Source organism: Vulpes lagopus, chromosome 18 (assembly GCF_018345385.1).
Source record: "Vulpes lagopus strain Blue_001 chromosome 18, ASM1834538v1, whole genome shotgun sequence".
NCBI lineage: Eukaryota > Metazoa > Chordata > Mammalia > Carnivora > Canidae > Vulpes > Vulpes lagopus.
Window position 1 is genome coordinate 27,993,708 of NC_054841.1, and position 19,551 is coordinate 28,013,258.

The 19,551-nt window shown below is 42.7% G+C and overlaps 1 protein-coding gene across 2 annotated transcripts in view; it reads left to right on the plus strand.

Moving 5' to 3' along the window:
• PSMF1 (proteasome inhibitor subunit 1) overlaps positions 1-19,551 on the plus strand; it is a 49,527-nt gene that overhangs the window by 26,419 nt on the left and 3,557 nt on the right. For both annotated transcript variants that reach the window (XM_041732887.1, XM_041732886.1), the window contains exons 5-6: positions 17,768-17,821; positions 19,159-19,317. In XM_041732887.1, coding sequence (XP_041588821.1) covers positions 17,768-17,821; positions 19,159-19,317 — 213 coding nt within the window. The remainder of the gene's footprint in view (positions 1-17,767; positions 17,822-19,158; positions 19,318-19,551) is intronic.

The following is a 19,551-nucleotide window of genomic DNA, read 5'->3' on the forward strand; positions in this document are numbered from 1 at the left end:
TGGAATACTACTCAGCAATGTGAAAGAGTGACATTTAGGATGGACCCCAGGGTCATCATGCTGAATGAAAAAAGCCAATTCCAAACGATCATATGCTGTACAATTCCACTTACACATTTTCAAAATGACAGTATTAATAGACATGCTAAACAGATTAGTGGTTGCCAGACGTTAGGGATGGGGACAGACTGTAGGTGAGATTATAAAGGAGGGAGCTTTGTGGTGGTATAACTTGGAGAAAACTGGATTTCTCTGCACTATTTTTCCTGTAACTCTTTTTATTTTAAAATACACAGTATTTAAAAATGTCAGTGCTAAGGAGCCACTTAGGTTCTTAAGGCCACAGTATTTCTTGAGCTCACTAGGTGTGGGCCCTAGATCTAGCCTTAGGTGCTTCATGAAGACCAGTGATGCCTTCTGCTCCTTCTGTCATCTCATCAGTATACTGGGGAGCACATGGAAGAAGAGCCTGAACCACACTTGGTGTTCAGGGAAGGCTTCAGCAAGAAGAGACTGACATTTCAGTGGGCTCCTAGAGAATGAGAAAGATGTGTTAGTCAGTGAAGAGTAGAGTAGGAAGCGTGTTCCAGCATGAAGGCCTGTCCTGTGCAGAGCCCTGGAAGGATAGGAAGTGGTTAGAGTCTAGTGCGATGGTGGGGATAGGGAGGGGGACAGTGTTTAAGGCTGAATGCTGAGCCTCATTGTTTCAGCATACCACTCTTAGCACAGGGGACTTGGTCCCTTTTTTCCACGTCCCCACTCTCACCCCCCCATATCAACAAGAGAGTATTTATATGGTATTCTAGAGCACAGGCTTTGGAGTTGATCAGCTAGATTCAAACCCTGACCTTGTAGCTCTCCCTGTCCTTCAGTGAGCACACTTAGCTCTGGGAGGAACTTGGTCCCCTGATCTGCACTCTGAGAATTATTACGCCTATTTTATTATTATTCCTGTATCTCTTAATATTGGTATGTAGGTGAATGTCATGTGTCAAGTTCATTGGTCAGAATATAGTAAAGGTTTGATAAATACCCAGTGGATCCCATTCATGGTCAAGCTCAAAACCAGACTACCGGGGTTAATTAGTAGAGGGTCCTCCCAAAGACAGAACCTTGTTTTATATTTTTAAAGAGGGATCCCTGGGTGGCGCAGCGGTTTGGCGCCTGCCTTTGGCCCAGGGCGCGATCCTGGAAGACCCAGGATCGAATCCCACGTCAGGCTCCCAGTGCATGGAGCCTGCTTCTCCCTCTGCCTGTGTATCTGCCTCTCTCTCTCTCTCTGTATGGCTATCAAAAATAAATAAAAAAAAAAAAAAAAAAAAAGAACTATATTTTTAAAGACCTAGCCTCTTCCCCCCAGAAAAGGATTTGATGCAGTAGTGGAGCCACTTAGATGTGAGAGTATGGACCTGGAGGGTGGGTTGGGTGACTACATTTAGGCCCCAGGCCCTTATAAACATTGTCTCTTTATCATCCATATTGGCTGTGTTTATCCAGGAGGGGAATAACTGCCATTTCTTGGCTGTTTGGCCATTTGTTGACCACTGAACTAGGTGGTTTCATTTATGGTTGCTCGTCTTCCAGACAGATCTGTGCGATCACTAGCATCCCAGCTTTACACAGGAGGAGAGGGTGGATAAGGACATAGCGTAACTGTCCAGAGTTACCTCACTGGGAGGTAAAGACTGGGCCCAGTCTGCCATTACGTGGTTCTAACTCTGCTTATGCTTTCCCCACTGCACCATCCAGTTTTAGTTCATGTAATAATCAATTTGTGTACAAATTCAATATAGTGAGTGCATGTGGAGTGTGGAGAAAAATCCATCCTCTTGCCCTCCCTCAGCTAGGTCTTTCTCAAGCAGATCCGTCTCCCAGGACCAGGACATTAAACTACAAGACATGGTTGGAGAAGAGGCGGAATGTTTAGGAGGCTTTTTGTCAGCCACTCACCCCCACCCCCACTCTTCTCCAGTCCCCTTCCTCTGTCAGCACAGATGTCTGGAATGACACCATTCCTTTATTAGAGCCCCCACTACCACCAAGTTGCCGAGCAACCAGCACTCACACTTTCACCTTTTTGTTTTTCCCTCAAATGCAGGATTTGGGGGTGGGGCTTTAGAGCAGGAAGGAGGGAAAGAGCAACATGGGAGCTGGCCCATCTGGCTGCTGCAGGGTGTTAATTAGCCCATCACTGAACAGCCGAGGCTTGTACTCTGAGCGGGGAAATAGCAGCCTCTGCCTCCTTCCTGTAGGACACGGTCCTGTGTTTCACTGCTTGCCTTCCACACCCCATCTTGTGTAGTCCACCCCTGGAAACCTCCAGAAGCAAACCCATCAAATGTCTGTCGTAGTGCAGAAAGAGATTTGCTTCCCTGAGTGCAGAGACATGTACCGGGAGCTTGTCAAGGATACTGGTCTGCCGGTTTGATGCTGGCTGCTTCTAGGCCAGGAGTACATATGGAGAGGACATTCCATTGTGATGGAGAATTGGTCGTGAAAAGTAGGTCTGTTTACTCCTGAAATCTGTAGAGAAGAATTACTGAAAACAGCCCATCTGTAAGGGAACGGTTTTTTGGTTTTGTTGTTTTGTTTTTGTTTTTGTTTTAATCTAAGCCTAACTTTTGTTGTTGTTGTCTTAAAATTCTAACCCATTTCGCTTTGCTCCATCTGTCCTCATTCAGACTGTATGCCCCAAATATATTCGCTGTTTTGAAAAACCAGTTTTTCTTATGCTCAACTGGCTTCACTAAAAATAAATCCTTAGATATAGAACTCTTGCCATTCAAAATTCATTTTCAGTCCCAATCTGTCTGTCTTTACATATTTTTAATGTTTCTAATATTTTGTGTTCTGCATTTTCCTTTTAAATCTGTTTACTAAAGGGCTAAATATATCTTTTTTTAGTATCTGATATTTTATTTTGCTGATATGCTGTAGTTTGCCTAACCTCCATGGGATATTTTAAATATGTTCAATTTTTCATTTTAAATAGTAAGGCTAAAAAAATAAAAAAATAAAAAAATAAATAAATAAATAGTAAGGCTATATGCATCTGTATATAGTTTTTTTCTTTAACTTCATTGAGTTATATTTTCTATGCTGGTGGATCTCAACATTTTTGGTCTCAGAAACCTTGAACTCTGAATTATTGAGGAGAAATCACTAAATTTTGAATTATTAAAGAGTTCTTGTTGGGGTTCAATCAATATTTATCATATTAGAAGTTACAACTAAAATTTTTAAATTACACATTTATTTAAAAATAACAATAATAAACCTACATGTTAACACAAATAGAAATTTTTTTTTTTTTTTTTTTTTTAATTAACTTTTATTGGTGTTTAATTTACCAACATACAGAAAAACACCCAGTGCTCATCCCGTCAAGTGTCCACCTCAGTGCCCGTCACCCATTCCCCTCCAACACCCGCCCTCCTCCCCTTCCACCACCCCTAGTTCGTTTCCCCGAGTTAGGAGTCTTTATGTTCTGTCTCCCTTCCTGATATTTCCCAACATTTCTTTTCCCTTCCTTTATATTCCCTTTCACTATTATTCATATTCCCCAAATGAATGAGAACATACACTGTTTGTCCTTCTCCGATTGACTTATTTCACTCAGCATAATACCCTCCAGTTCCATCCACGTTGAAGCAAATGGTGGGTATTTGTCGTTTCTAATTGCTGAGTAATATTCCATTGTATACATAAACCACATCTTCTTTATCCATTCATCTTTCGATGGACACCGAGGCTCCTTCCACAGTTTGGCTATTGTGGCCATTGCTGATAGAAACATCGGGGTGCAGGTGTCCCGACGTTTCATTGCATCTGAATCTTTGGGGTAAATCCCCAACAGTGCAATTGCTGGGTCGTAGGGCAGGTCTATTTTTAACTCTTTGAGGAACCTCCACACAGTTTTCCAGAGTGGCTGCACCAGTTCACATTCCCACCAACAGTGTAAGAGGGTTCCCTTTTCTCCGCATCCTCTCCAACATTTGTTGTTTCCTGCCTTGTTAATTTTCCCCATTCTCACTGGTGTGAGGTGGTATCTCATTGTGGTTTTGATTTGTATTTCCCTGATGGCAAGTGATGCAGAGCATTTTCTCATGTGCATGTTGGCCATGTCCATGTCTTCCTCTGTGAGATTTCTCTTCATGTCTTTTGCCCATTTCATGATTGGATTGTTTGTTTCTTTGGTGTTGAGTTTAATAAGTTCTTTATAGATTTTGGAAACTAGCCCTTTATCTGATATGTCATTTGCAAATATCTTCTCCCATTCTGTAGGTTGTCTTTTAGTTTTGTTGACTGTATCCTTTGCTGTGCAAAAGCTTCTTATCTTGATGAAGTCCCAATAGTTCATTTTTGCTTTTGTTTCTTTTGCCTTCGTGGATGTATCTTGCAAGAAGTTACTGTGGCCAAGTTCAAAAAGGGTGTTGCCTGTGTTCTCCTCTAGGATTTTGATGGAATCTTGTCTCACATTTAGATCTCTCATCCATTTTGAGTTTATCTTTGTGTATGGTGAAAGAGAGTGGTCCAGTTTCATTCTTCTGCATGTGGATGTCCAATTTTCCCAGCACCATTTATTGAAGAGACTGTCTTTCTTCCAATGGATAGTCTTTCCTCCTTTATCGAATATTAGATGGCCGTACATTTCAGGGTCCACTTCTGGGTTCTCTATTCTGTTCCATTGATCTATGTGTCTGTTTTTGTGCCAGTACCACACTGTCTTGATGACCACAGCTTTGTAATACAACCTGAAATCTGGCATTGTGATGCCCCCAGCTAAGGTTTTCTTTTTTAAAATTCCCCTGGCTATTCGGGGTCTTTTCTGATTCCACACAAATCTAAAAATAATTTGTTCTAACTCTCTGAAGAAAGTCCATGGTATTTTGATAGGGATTGCATTAAACGTATAAATTGCCCTGGGTAACATTGACATTTTTACAATATTAATTCTGCCAATCCATGAGCATGGAATATTTTTCCATCTCTTTGTGTCTTCCTCAATTTCTTTCAGAAGTGTTCTATAGTTTTTAGGGTATAGATCTTTTACCTCTTTGGTTAGGTTTATTCCTAGGTATCTTATGCTTTTGGGTGCAATTGTAAATGGGATTGACTCCTTAATTTCTCTTTCTTCAGTCTCATTGTTAGTGTATAGAAATGCCATTGATTTCTGGGCATTGATTTTGTATCCTGCCACGCTACCAAATTGCTGTATGAGTTCTAGCAATCTGGGGGTGGAGGCTTTTGGGTTTTCTATGTAGAGTATCATGTCATCGGCGAAGAGGGAGAGTTTTACTTCTTCTTTGCCAATTTGAATGCCTTTAATGTCTTTTTGTTGTCTGATTGCTGAGGCGAGGACTTCCAGAACTATGTTGAACAGCAGTGGTGAGAGTGGACATCCCTGTCTTGTTCCTGATCTTAGGGGAAAGGCTCCCAGTGCTTCCCCATTGAGAATGATATTTGCTGTGGGCTTTTCGTAGATGGCTTTTAAGATGTCGAGGAAAGTTCCCTCTATCCCAACACTCTGAAGGGTTTTGATCAGGAATGGATGCTGTATTTTGTCAAATGCTTTCTCTGCATCTAATGAGAGTATCATATGGTTCTTGGTTTTTCTCTTGCTGATATGATGAATCACATTGATGGTTTTACGAGTGTTGAACCAGCCTTGTGTCCCAGGGATAAATCCTACTTGGTCATGGTGAATAATTTTCTTAATGTGTTGTTGGATCCTATTGGCTAGTATCTTGTTGAGAATTTTTGCATCCATGTTCATCAGGGATATTGGTCTGTAATTCTCCTTTTTGGTGGGGTCTTTGTCTGGTTTCGGAATTAAGGTGATGCTGGCCTCATAGAACGAATTTGGAAGTACTCCATCTCTTTCTATCTTTCCAAACAGCTTTAGTAGAATAGGTATGATTTCTTCTTTAAACGTTTGATAGAATTCCCCTGGGAAGCCATCTGGCCCTGGACTCTTGTGTCTTGGGAGGTTTTTGATGACTGCTTCAATTTCCTCCCTGGTTATTGGCCTGTTCAGGTTTTCTATTTCTTCCTGCTCCAGTTTTGGTAGTTTGTGGCTTTCCAGGAATGCGTCCATTTCTTCTAGATTTCCTAATTTATTGGCATACAGCTGTTCATAATATGTTTTTAAAATCGTTTGTATTTCCTTGGTGTTGGTAGTGATGTCCCCTTTCTCATTCATGATTTTATTAATTTGAGTCTTCTCTCTCTTCTTTTTAATAAGGTTGGCTAATGGTTTATCTATCTTATTAATTCTTTCAAAGAACCAACTCCTGGTTCTGTTGATCTGTTCCACAGTTCTTTTGGTCTCGATATCATTGAGTTCTGCTCGAATTTTAATTAACTCTCTTCTTCTGCTGGGGGTGGGGTCTATTTGTTGCTTTTTCTCTAGTTCCTTTATGTGTAAGGTGAGCTTTTGAATTTGAGATCTTTCCAGTTTTTGAATGTATGCTTGTATTGCGATGTATTTCCCCCTCAGGACTGCTTTTGCTGCATCCCAAAGATTTTGAACGGTTGTATCTTCATTTTCATTAGTTTCCATGAATCTTTTTAATTCTTCCTTAATTTCCTGGTTGACCTTTTCATCTTTTAGCAGGATGGTCCTTAACCTCCACGTGTTTGTGGTCCTTCCATATTTCTTGTTGTGATTAAGTTCTAATTTCAAGGCATTATGGTCTGAGAATATACAGGGGACTATCCCGATCTTTTGGTATCGGTTCAGACCCGATTTGTGACCCAGTATGTGGTCTATTCTGGAGAAAGTTCCATGTGCACTTGAGAAGAATGTGTATTCAGTTGAGTTTGGATGTAAAGTTCTGTAGATATCTGTGAAATCCATCTGGTCCAGTGTATCATTTAAAGCTCTCGTTTCTTTGGAGATATTGTGCTTAGAAGACCTATCCAGGGTAGAAAGAGCTAGATTGAAGTCACCAAGTATAAGTGTATTATTATCAAGGTATTTCTTGAGTTTGGTTATTAATTGGTTTAAATATTTGGCAGCTGCCACATTCGGGGCATATATATTGAGGATTGTTAAGTCCTCTTGTTGGATAGATCCTTTGAGTATGAGATAGTGTCCCTCTTCATCTCTCACTATAGTCTTCGGGGTAAATTTTAATTTATCTGATATAAGGATGGCAACCCCTGCTTTCTTTTGAGGACCATTTGAATGGTAAATGGTTCTCCAACCTTTTATTTTCAGGTTGTAGGTGTCCTTCTGTCTAAAATGAGTCTCTTGTAGACAGCAAATAGATGGGTCCTGCTTTTTTATCCAGTCTGAAACCCTGCGCCTTTTGATGGGGTCATTAAGCCCGTTCACATTCAGAGTTACTATTGATAGATATGAGTTTAGTGTCATCATATCTATTCAGTCCTTGTTTTTGTGGATTGTTCCACTGAACTTCTTCTTAAAGGGGAATTTTAAGAGTCCCCCTTAAAATTTCTTGCAGAGCTGGTTTGGAGGTTACATATTCTTTCAGTTCCTGCCTGTCTTGGAAGCTCTTTATCTCTCCTTCCATTTTGAATGAAAGCCTTGCGGGGTAAAGTATTCTTGGTTGCATGTTCTTTTCATTTAGGACCCTGAATATATCCTGCCAGCCCTTTCTGGCCTGCCAGGTCTCTGTGGAGAGGTCTGCTGTTACCCTAATATTCCTCCCCATAAAAGTCAGGGACTTTTTTTCTCTTGCTGCTTTAAGGATCTTCTCCTTATCTTTGGAATTTGCAAGCTTCACTATTAAATGTCGAGGTGTTGAACGGTTTTTGTTGATTTTAGGGGGGGATCTCTCTATTTCCTGGATCTGAATGCCTGTTTCCCTTCCCAGATTCGGAAAGTTTTCAGCTAGGATTTGTTCAAATACATATTCTGGCCCTCTGTCCCTTTCCGCGCCCTCGGGAACCCCAATTAAACGTAGGTTTTTCTTCCTCAGGCTATCATTTATTTCCCTTAATCTATCCTCATGGTCTTTTAATTGCCTGTCTCTTTTTTCCTCAGTTTCCCTCTTTGCCATCAACTTGTCTTCTATGTCACTCACTCGTTCTTCCACCTCGTCAAGCCTCGTCGTTAGGACTTCTAGCTTAGATTGCATCTCATTTAATTGATTTTTAATTTCTGCCTGATTAGATCTAAATTCTGCAGTCATGAAGTCTCTTGAGTCCTTTATGGTTTTTTCTAGAGCCACCAGTAGCTGTAAAATAGTGCTTCTGAATTGGCTTTCTGACATTGAATTGTAATCCATATTTTGTAACTCTGTGGGAGAGTGGGCTGTTTCTGATTCTTTTTTTTGAGGGGTTTTCCTTCTAGTCATTTTGCTCAGTGCAGAGTGGCCAAAAACAAGTTGTATTGGGAAAAGGAGAAAAAGAGAGAGAAGGAACGAAAAGAGAAAAAGAAAAAAGAGAAAGAAGAAAAAAATAGGGGAAAAAGAGAAGAAAAGGAAAGAAAAAGAAAGAAAGGAGAAAAAAGAAAAAAGGGAGGGTGGGGGAAGCAATCAGAAATCAAGAAGAAAGAGAGAAAAAAAAGCACAAAACAAAACAAAAAAAAAAAACAAAAAAAAAAAAACAAAAACAAAAACAAAAAAACAAAAAACAAAAAAAACCCACGGGGGAGTATCTTCCGATTCTGTGTAGTTTAAGTCCCTTGACTTCCCTTGGAACTGGTCCGTGTCGCTGGTCTTCTGGGGGAGGGGCCTGCTGTGCTGATTCTCAGGTGTTGGCACTTGGGGGAGCTGCTTTGCCCCTGCCTGGTGCAGGGCTCGGTGGGGGTTGTTGACCCCGTGAGGCCCCGGGAGGAAGCCACAGTGGCGGGGGCAGCTCTGGGACCCTGGATCCAGCCCCCGCAGTAGCTCCGGGGCTCTCCTTCTGCAGGGCCTGGGGGCTCTGGGGCGGGGCCGCTGATCTGCTCAGTTCCAGGCAGGAGCGTCCTTGCTGTCCTGGGCCCTCCCGGCCTCTGCCTGTCCCGGGGGAGGCCGGATCCTGGGCTGTGTCCCGGCGCCCTGTGCTCCGGGGCCTGCGCTGTTGGATTCACGCTCCCGGCGGTGCAGCCCCCTCCGCGGAGCCGCCGCCCGAGCCTCTCCGAGCTGTTCCCGGAGCCGCGCAGCCCCCTCCGCGCGGAGCTTCTTCCTCTGCGCGAGCCGCCGCCGCTGAGCTGTTCCCGGAGCCGCGCAGCCCCCTCCGCGGAGCCACCGCCCGAGCCCCTCCGAGCTGTTCCCGGAGCCGCGCAGCCCCCTCCGCACGGAGCTTCTTCCTCCGCCCGAGCCGCCGCCGCTGAGCTGTTCCCGGAGCCCCGCAGCCCCGCAGCCCCGCAGCCCCCTCCGCGGAGCCGCCGCCCGAGCCCCTCCGAGCTGCTCCGGGCCCCGCCGAGCGCTGCAGCCCTTAGGGAGCTCGGCGCATCTCCCGGGGCGCAGTTCCTCTGTTACTGTCCCAGAGAGCCCGAGGGCGTCCCCGCCTTTCTGGGGATCCTGCTCCAATTCCCGGGGAGCCCCTTTCCGCGGGGAAGGTTGGTGCAGCTCCTGCTCCTCCGGGACGGGGCTCTCCTGTCCTGGGGACACTCGCCCCGGCCTCAGCCCGGCTCCTCGCGGGGCCCCTTCCCCTTGGAGGCCTTTTGTTTCTTTATTTCTTTTTCCCCGTCTTCCTACCTTGATAGAAGCGCGAACTCTTCTCACTGTAGCGTTCCAGCTGGTCTCTCTTTAAATCTCAGGCCAAATTCGTAGGTTTTCAGGATGATTGGATGGTTTTCTAGGTAATTTGCTGAGGACAGGTGACCTGGAGACCCTACACCTCCGCCATCTTGCCCCTCCCCCCACAAATAGAAATTTTTACAGAACTATCTATTTTTTCCCCAAACACAAAAATTTTATGAAAAGAATGACTTGTTTCATATTGTTGCGACCTGTTTATCATTAGGTATGGAAGACAACTAGCTAGATTCTCATTTCCCATCCAGGACCCTGAGATCATGACCTGAGCCAAAGGCAAATGCATAACCAACTGAGCCACCTAGGTACCCCAAAAGTAGATAGCTTCTAAGATGAAATAGTTTTGATCTCATGGACCCCTGGAAATGAAATGAGTTTCAGGGACCTCCAGGATTCTGTGGAGGACATTTTGAATCCTTTCTCTTTTAAAAATGTATACAAGCCCTTTTAGATATCCCCTTTTGTTGAAGCGTCTTCCAAATCAGTCTCGACCATTTCTCTCTTTGGTTGTCTTATCTTTTTATGATTTGTAGGCATTATTTGTATATTCTTGATTTTAGTCCTGTGTCAGATAAATGTATTACAAATATTTTCCCTTTATACTTTGGCTTTTCACTCTGTAATAAAATGTTCTTAATTTTTATGTAATCTAGCTTCTCGATGCTTTTCCTTGTTTGGTGTTTTTTTGATCTGTTGAGAAATCTTTGCCCTACCCCAAGATCATGGAGAATTCCTCATATATATCTTCTAGAAGCTTTGTTGTTTTACCTTTTATATTTAGATCTATAATCTACTTGAAATTAATTTTTATGTGTGGTACAAGATAGGTTGATATTTTACTATATTGATAAGTTGATCCTCCATATTTTGAGAAGAATTCTCCTCTACCTATACCACCCTAATAATCAAATTTTCATTTTTCACTGCTCTTGAAACTATTATTCCCTGTTCTTAAATTTTTCCCTCATTGCTTTTCATCTTAGAGCCAAATAAACTTGATCTCTTTAGTTTCTCCCATGGATGGCAAAGCTAGTTCAATAATAATTATACAACCACTGCTTACTGAGTGCCAGCTGTTTGAAGCAACAGGCGAGGCATATCATCCATATGCTCTTACTTAATCCTCTCAACCCTGTAAGATTGATAAGGGCTATCCCCATTTTACAAGTAAGAAAACTGAGGCTCATGTATAATAAGTAACTTGATCACAAGCAGTAGAAAGCAGAAGTTGTGATATAATAATAGAATATTAGATACCATTTATTGAACTCTTTGCTATGTACCAGGTGTTACACTTTTGTAAATACTCTCATTTGATACTTAACCTTGAGAAATAAATACTGTTATCCTATTTCACAGTAGAGAAAGCTAGGTGCTGTTGTCATCTCCATTTTATAGAAAAGAAAACTGAGGCATAGAGAGGTTAATTAACTTATCCAAACCAACACAGCTCATAAACACTGGAGCAGGATTCAGCCCTTATTACTTCCTCCTTGTAACACACATATCAGCAATCATTTTGAAAGAAACAATCTTGTCTTGGATTGTTCTGAGAACAGATTAAGTAGTGTGGTTGGAGCACAGTAAATTGGTGGGGTAGAGAGATGGTGCAGTGATGACACTGCAGGGGTAAGCATGGGCCAGGGCATTCAGAGCCTTAGGGATAAGATCAGAAGCAGTAGGAACCCCTGGGTGTGTTTAACAAAAGAGGGACTTCATACTGTTTACATTTTAGTTTTGAATCTCTAGCTCCTTTGTAGAGAATGGATTATAAAAGAATAAGAGTAGAAACACGAAGACCAGGTCAAGAGCTGACACAGGCACCCAGGCAAGAAACAGTAGTAGTAGGTAGTAAATGGTGGCAGGCAAGGCAGATGATCTTGGGTATATTTGGAAGTACACCTGACAGAACTTGCTGATGGGTTGGCTTAACAAAGAGGAGACAAATAAAGGAAGATACGCGGGAAGTCATTTCTGATTTGTGGCTACCACAGCTAACACCTCAGTGAGCATACATTCACACTCAGAGCACATCTCTGAATATGTCCTTAGTATGCATTGCTGAAAGTAGAGTTGCTCCATTAAGGACTAAGCATGTTTTTAAAGATTTTGATGTTGCCCAGTTGTGCTCCTAAACAATTGTACTACTTGTCATTCCCACTATGTTTTAAAGTTTCCAGATCCTTGCCATATTGCTGGGTTTAGTCCCCTTTTTCTTTCAAATTATTTAGAAAAGCATTATCCCCATAATATTTGTAAGTTGATCGAACATGAATTCAGTTCCTTGTTTTTGTATGACTTGAGGTCCCCATTCCTCATTGGCTGTTGGCTGAGGGCCTCTCTCAGCTCCTGAAGACTTCCGACACCTCTTCTCACAGGCCTCCATCTACAAAGCCAGCAATAGTTTGTCAAGTCTTGCCCATGCTTTTGACTCTCCCCTTCCACCTTCTCTTCTGCTGCCAGCTAGAGAAAGTGTTCTGCTTTTTAAGGGCCCATGTGAGCAGATTATCCCGTTCAGATCATCTCCCCTTTTTGAAGTCAACTGTGCTATACTATAGCAACTTGCTATAAAACAATTGCAAGAGTGATTTCTCATATCCAAGTTCTGGGGATTAGACAGTGTGGAATACTAAGAGCGACCATTTCTAGAGATTTTACCTACCACAGTCTACCCTCTGGCCTCCCAAATGCAAAATGCATCTTCCCTCCCCTAAGGTTCTGAAGAGTCTTACCCATTGCTACTCAGCTCAGTGACCACTCTTACCTGAATCTCATCAATTTGCAGGACCCAAATCTCACCTTCTGAATTACCTAAGTCAGATGCAGTTGAGGGTCCCGGACACAACTCTTTTCTTTTGACCAGAGAAATAGGTTGCCCCCATCATATCATGGTGGGACAGGCAGAGGATAACAGTTACACAAAAGTTATTCATTACACCGTTCTTTATAGTTACTCAGATCAGAAGCAATACTAGTACCTACAGTAGAAGATTAAATGTTAAAAATTTGCTTCACTTGAGTGATTATTAGTTGATCATTAAAAATGACAATAGCAAAGACAGACAACTCAAGAAATACAGGACATAAGTGGAGGAAAACCATGGGACCTGAAATTACAATACTATACTTTTATAAAAGCATGTTTATGAAAGAAGACTAGAAAAGAAGAACAAAAAGAATCATTATGTTAGATTATGGTGACATTTTTCTTACAGTTAGTATAATGTATGCATATCTTTTTCTTTTTTTTCTTTTAAAAATCTTTGTTCACCTAGCCTAAGCACAATACTTCCCAGCCATTTTCAGTCCCCAGCTCACCCTTGAACTCACAGGATATTCTCAGGGTGGGGAAAAGGAAAGGGTTCATGCCCTGCTTGCTCAGAGCACTCTACTACATGAGCACATACACGCTTTTGTCTACAGTTCTCAGCATCTCCATGTCCCCAGTCCTAGGTTTCCACACTTAGTAGAACAAAGTAAATAATTCCAGACCACCAAAATTTCATAGCTGAACTTGAACCTGACAGGCCTAGCCATCTGTGTTCCCCAGACTAGCAAAATCATGTCACTTGGGAGCTTATAAAAAATGCAGAATATCAAGTCCCATTCTTGGTCTTCCATATTAAAATCTATAGTTTAGTAAGATCTCCCACTGATTAATGTACACAGTACAGTTTGAGTAAAACTGCCTAGGTGGTTCAGACAATGCTTTGTAGCACATATGTGGCACAAAACTGAATAGCACTGCAAAAGGCGTTGAACACAGAACTGACATTGAAACCAGAATTTGGATTCTGAACCCAGCTATGTTGATTGCCTACTCAAACAAAAATACCAGGATTCATCGAGCCTCATAATAAATGTTCAAGTTTTGCCGGATACAGTCCTAAATCACTGGGCATACAAAGAACGAAGGAAACTTCAGCTCACAAAAAGACAACAAACAGATGCCAGCACCAAGATGACACAGATGTTGGAATTATCTGGCAAGCAAAGATATTAAGTAGCTATTATAAAAATGCTCCAAGAAGTGAAGACAGATAGTCTTGAAATGAGTGGGATAATAGGTCTCAGCAAAGAAATAGAAGATAAAAGAAGAGCCAAATGGAAATTTTAGAAATGAAAAATAATCAAAATAACCTCACTGGATGAATGAGTATCAGAATGGAAATAACAGAAGAAAGAGTGAACTTGAAGATAGAGCACTAGAAATTATCCTGTCTGAACACAGAGAAAAAGAAAGATTTAAAAATGAAGTTTCAGGGATTTGTGAGCCAATTATAAAAAGTCTAACATTGTGGTGATCAGAGTCTCAGAGGAAGAGGAGAAAGAGTACAGTACAGAAAAATTATTTCAAGAGAATAATGGATGAAATTTCCCAGATTTGGCAAAAGACATAAACCCACAAATTCAAAAAGCTCAGCAAACCCTGGATAGGATAAACCCAAGGAAGTCCATGCACAGACATCTAATCACACTGCTAAAAACTAAAAATCAAGAAAAAAAATTAATGAAAGCAGCTAGGGAAAAATAATGACTTGCTTATAGAAGAGTAAGAACTTGGATTTCTCATTAGAGATCATGGACACCAGGAAGAAGTAGATCAATATTCGTAAAATAAGAATTGTTAACCCAGAATTCTGTATCCAGCAAATATTTTGCTTTATTTCCGAAGGATATTAAGATATTCTTAGTGAAAGGACACTAAGAGAATTTATAGTCAACAGCTCTTCTCAAAAGGAATTGCTAAAGGAAGCTCTTCAGACAGAAGGGAAATGATACCAGATGGAGACTTGGAACATCAGGAATAAAAGAAAGCAATAGAAATGGTAAATGTCTGAGTAAATATAATTCACTGTTCCATTCTTGAATTCTCCAAAATGTGTTAGAGTTGAAAGCAAAAATTGAGCATCTTAGTGTATGTTAGTGTAATGTGGAACAACTGCAGCATAAAGGGAGGAGAATAAATGGACCTGTATGTGCTAGTTTGTTCTCTGCCTTCTACTTGAAATGGTAAAATACTGGGGTTTTTAAAAAAGATTTTATTTATTTATTTGAGAAACAGAGAGCACAAGTAGGGTGAGGGGTAGAGGGAGAAGCAGACTCCCCACTGGGCAAGGAGCCTGACTTGGGTCTTGATCCCAGAACTCCAAGATAATGACCTGAGCCAAAGGCAGACATTTAACTGACTGAGCCACCCAGATGCCCCTAAAATACTGTTTCTAAGTAGACTGAAGAAATTAAGTACACTCAATCCCTGGAGCAACCACTGGGAAAACAACTCTGCAAAGAGATCTAGTCAGAAACACTAAAATTGAGTAAAAAAGAGAGAGGAAACAGAGGAATGAAAAACAGGGAACAGTTGGAAAACAAATAATAAATGGTAGATATAAATCTAAACATCTCACCAAAAAATCACATTAAGTGTAAACAGTTTCAACACATCAGTTAAAACAGCATGGTTTTTGAAGTTGGGCTGACACTTAACTACCTGTGTGGCCTTGTATAGAAACCTTGCTTCTCTGAGCTTCAGTTTACTCATCTGTAAAATAATGCTAAAGAACATATGTGCTTAGAGGGCTGCTGCAAAGATGAAATAAGATAATGTATATAAGGAGTTGAGCACATTCATCTGTTTAAAAAAAGTAGGAGAGTTACATACTTGCTGTCTATATATGCAGAGTATCTTTGGGAAGACATGTAAGAAACTGATATCTTAGTTGTCTATAGGAAGACCTGGGAGGCTGGGAACAGGAGTGAGAGGGATCATTTTTACTTTGATGGGCCCACAGTCTTTTATGTGCAATTTTGAAATCAAAAGAGCTCTGAAAACCAGGTATTGGTTTTGTTTTGTTTTTTTTTTCGTGAGACTGGTGCAAAACCTTTTTTAGGTAGCAGAAGTGAGGAGTGTTGTTTTTATCTAAGAGGAGGGGGAGCACAGAAGGAGGAAATTGTGGTCAGGATCACACTCAAATCCCCTAGCGGAGCCCCTTGTAGGAGCTAGGACATACCACCACATGAACCCAGCCAGGCACTTTTGCCTACAGCATTAGTGTGTAACACTCTCCTTCAGTTGATTTCAGATGAAATAGTAGGGGCTTGATTTCAGAGACTATATACAAAAATTACCTCTCTTTTAATTCTTGTAATCTGCCTCATTCAACACATTCTGGACTGAGACTATTTTAATGTGGGTTCCGAGCATGTATTTAACGAGTTCAGAGTAGTGTGCATGTGTTATAATGAAGGCTGCATTAAGTATGTTGAGTCAAAGGATATGCTGTGACAATTTCAAGTACACAGTGGTTGGGGTAGGCCTGGCAGCTGCCTTTCCAGCCTTCATTGTTCCCTGTTTCTTCCCCTGTGCCATGCTCTGTGGCCTGGGAGAGAGAAAGAAAGCTGTGTGTTTCAGGAGCAATTTGGCTCTCTGTTCTCCCAGGCATTTTCATAGCCATTTGAAGCCCCTTCTGTTTGCTGATCTGTAGCAGAGTCTTGGGGATAACAGGTAAGATACTCTCAGCTCTCCAGTATACCTGGTGTATCAAGGGTGGCAGGATGATAACAGAGGTCACCAGAAACTTCCACCACCAGCTCCATGAACCATGACTAGGGAACAGTCATCTAGGTCAGGAAAAATTCCTTCCCTTGGAAATCTTGCTAGCCACATCCACCTAAATTACAGTATCTTTTCTAGCATTATTAGGTAGAACTGACTGAAGAAACACCTCATTTAGATTTTTTTTCCCAGTTCTTTAACTAAGGGCTTCTTACCTATAAGCATTTATTAGCTGCTGTTTACAAATTTACAAAGCTCCTAAGGTCTGGCAAGACCCGCCCTCCCCCACCGCCGCCCCACCCCAAACACAGAACTGCCAGGTTCATATTGCTCACTAGGGCTCCAGGCAGACTCCAAAGCACACTTCTGCAAATTCTAAATCTTTTTTGTTTTCATTATATCTATATCCTTTATAGAAAAAAAACAGGAAAGTATAAAAAAAATCATCCCAGGAGTAACTATCACTGTTTATATTTTCAGTGTGATTCTTTCTAGTTTTATTTATACATACACACCCACACACACATTTCTCACCCTTGATTTCCTAGACTCTTCCTTTTCCCCCACAGTCAACACCAGAGCATAAGCATTTTTTTCTTACCAGTTTTTTCTTATATGGTCTTCATAATTGCATTTAGGAATATACTGTAACATGCTTATCTGACCGCTATCTAGGCCAATTCCAGTTCCCTTCATTAAAGCCTCTATGTGATATTTTCATTTGAATGATGTGTTCTTTAAGACAGATACCTAGATATAAAACTATTGGATCAAAGAGTATGAAAATACCTGACTTTTGAAAGACACATATGTGGTATATACGTTAGACAGTATAGAACTGCTCTCCAGAAAGCATGCCCTCATTTCATGCTCCTAGCTCGTGCATACCCAGGGAGAGCAAAAATGGGCTCTTGGTATGGGGGTGAAAAACTCTGAGGTTGCAGTGGTTTGTGGCCCTCCAGCGGGCTGCAGTGAGTATACAGATACATGGTGTCTGTGGGATTGAAGTGTCATACAGAGGCCATCATGGAAAAAGGCCGAGGAGCCCTGTTCTAGCTGTGTGTGGGCACCCATCTCACTCCACTCCTGGAAGCTTTTAAATCTTAGTCTTGGAGTTCTGGTTTTGGTTTTCCGATATTTTCTGATCTAAAAGTTCTTGGTTCTTTACACAATGTTTAAGAACTTGAGAAATGTGTAAATAAATAAAATTTATCTGGAGGTTACCACAGTTAATATTTATATTTTTGACAGTCTGGAGATCCTCCTTGTTTCCAGCTTCGTGTTCAGCATCTTTCCTATTGCCTCTGTAATATTATCAGTGTTGGTCTGTGCCGAAGACCACTTTGAAGTGTCTGGTGTGTTATGGTCTCAGGCATAGGTTTTCCCCTCCCCCCATACCGGGGAATGCATTTGGGCCCTACAGGTGTCAGGTTCAAGCCCCTGGGAACCCACGAGCCCAACTGCTCTGGGACTTATGGTAATTGCCCCTTGTTTGTTTCAGGTGTGATCCCCTGGGCCCATTTGCTGTCGGGGGAGAGGACCTGGACCCCTTTGGGTGAGTACTGCTGAGGAGGGGGCAGCAACACAACCTGCTCTTGTGACTTTTCAGCCCAGCTCATCTTCTAATCTTAGAGCTTTTCGTCAGACTCCTTTGGGGTGAAGGAGGCTGCTGTGGCTGAGCAGCCAACAAGTCACTGCCGCTGTTCTGCTCTGCTGTGCCTGGAGCAGTGCCAGAAAGTCCTGTGTTTTGGGAATGATGGAGCAAGCCCAGCTAGCAGCCTCTGTCATGCCTTAGCCTACTGGCCCTGGTGGAGGACCACAGCCTCCCTTGGATGGAAGGTTTCTCAGGTGCAGACTGAAGAGCACACGGGGGACCACAGACTGATGGGCAGTTCAGGGCTATTCAAAGGTCAACGTTACTTGCTTGGGGGAGTCTCTGATCCCCATTAGACTGTGTGTGGTGGTTGTCAGGCACCCAAAAAAGTCATTACAGCCTAGCTATGTCCTGTCTTCCCTGAATGCTTCTGAGTAGATTTTAACCTTTGCTGCAAAGTGACCCCAACTTGAGCCTTTCTTTAGACAGTGGGAAATCACAGGAGCCTATAGTTAAGCTGGAACAGTGACCTCAAATTTTGGGGAACATCAGCTCACTCATCCTGCTATGAGCACAAGGCGGTTGGGTCCATGGAACTCCATGCTGACAGGAGCCAGAGTTGGGCAACCTACGTGCTGTCATGGATCACCCTGAGCCCCTCTAAGGAAACACAAGAAAGCCAGCCTTGTGAATTGTCTCCAAGCTACTACTAGTCCTTAGATCTAAAGTAGTACTCTGCAGAGCCTTGTGATGGATTTACATTGACCTTGGCAGGTTCCAGCACCTGTTCTTTTTATTTATTTATGTATTCATTCATTCATTCGTTCATTTTGGAGAGAGAGAGAATGAGCAGGGGGAGGCACAGAGAGAGGGAGAAGCAGGCTCCCCACTGAGCAGGGAGCCCAGGCTTGATCCTAGACCTTGGGATCACGACCTGAGCCAAAGGCAGACGCTTAACCGACTGAGCCACCCAGGCACCCGTGGCACCTATTCTTGATAAAATTGTCCCCCCTGCAAGTAGGACATGGCAGGAATCTCAATTTTGTGGGTTCAGGGAGCCCGAAGAGCTAGCAGGCCAGGCCATGAGTGTCAAGAAAGGTGTGCTTTTTGCATTCTTGTTCTTGCACACTTCCTGTGCCAGATGGCGCTCAGGCAACCATCCACCTACATCTGCTTGGGCTGTGCAGAGTACATCCCTCCCCCCCCCCCCCCCCGCATTCTTGGTCCCCTTTCCCCTCCTTCGCCCCTTCTCCAGCAGCTGCTTGCCACTCCTGCTCACACATCTTTTCTTGCCTCAGGTGTCGAAGAGGTGGCATGATCGTGGATCCCCTGAGATCTGGCTTCCCAAGAGCACTCATTGACCCATCCTCGGGCCTCCCAAACCGTCTGCCTCCAGGCGCTGTGCCCCCAGGAGCACGCTTTGACCCCTTTGGACCCATTGGGACCAGCCCATCTGGGTAGGTACTCAGGCCTGCTGAGAAGTAGGGCCTGATGGCAGCTCTGCTCCATGTTGCAGGAACAAGGGATCTGACTCCAGGTACAGAGTCACCACTGGGCTCCATCCACCACTGCCAAGGGAATGGAGCCTCCTCCAGGCCCCTGCCTGATACTTCCCTGGAGCTCCCGATCCCTCAATGCCTCCCTTCCTCCAGCCCCTCTCAGGGAGCACTCAGAGGAGGAGCTACTCATAC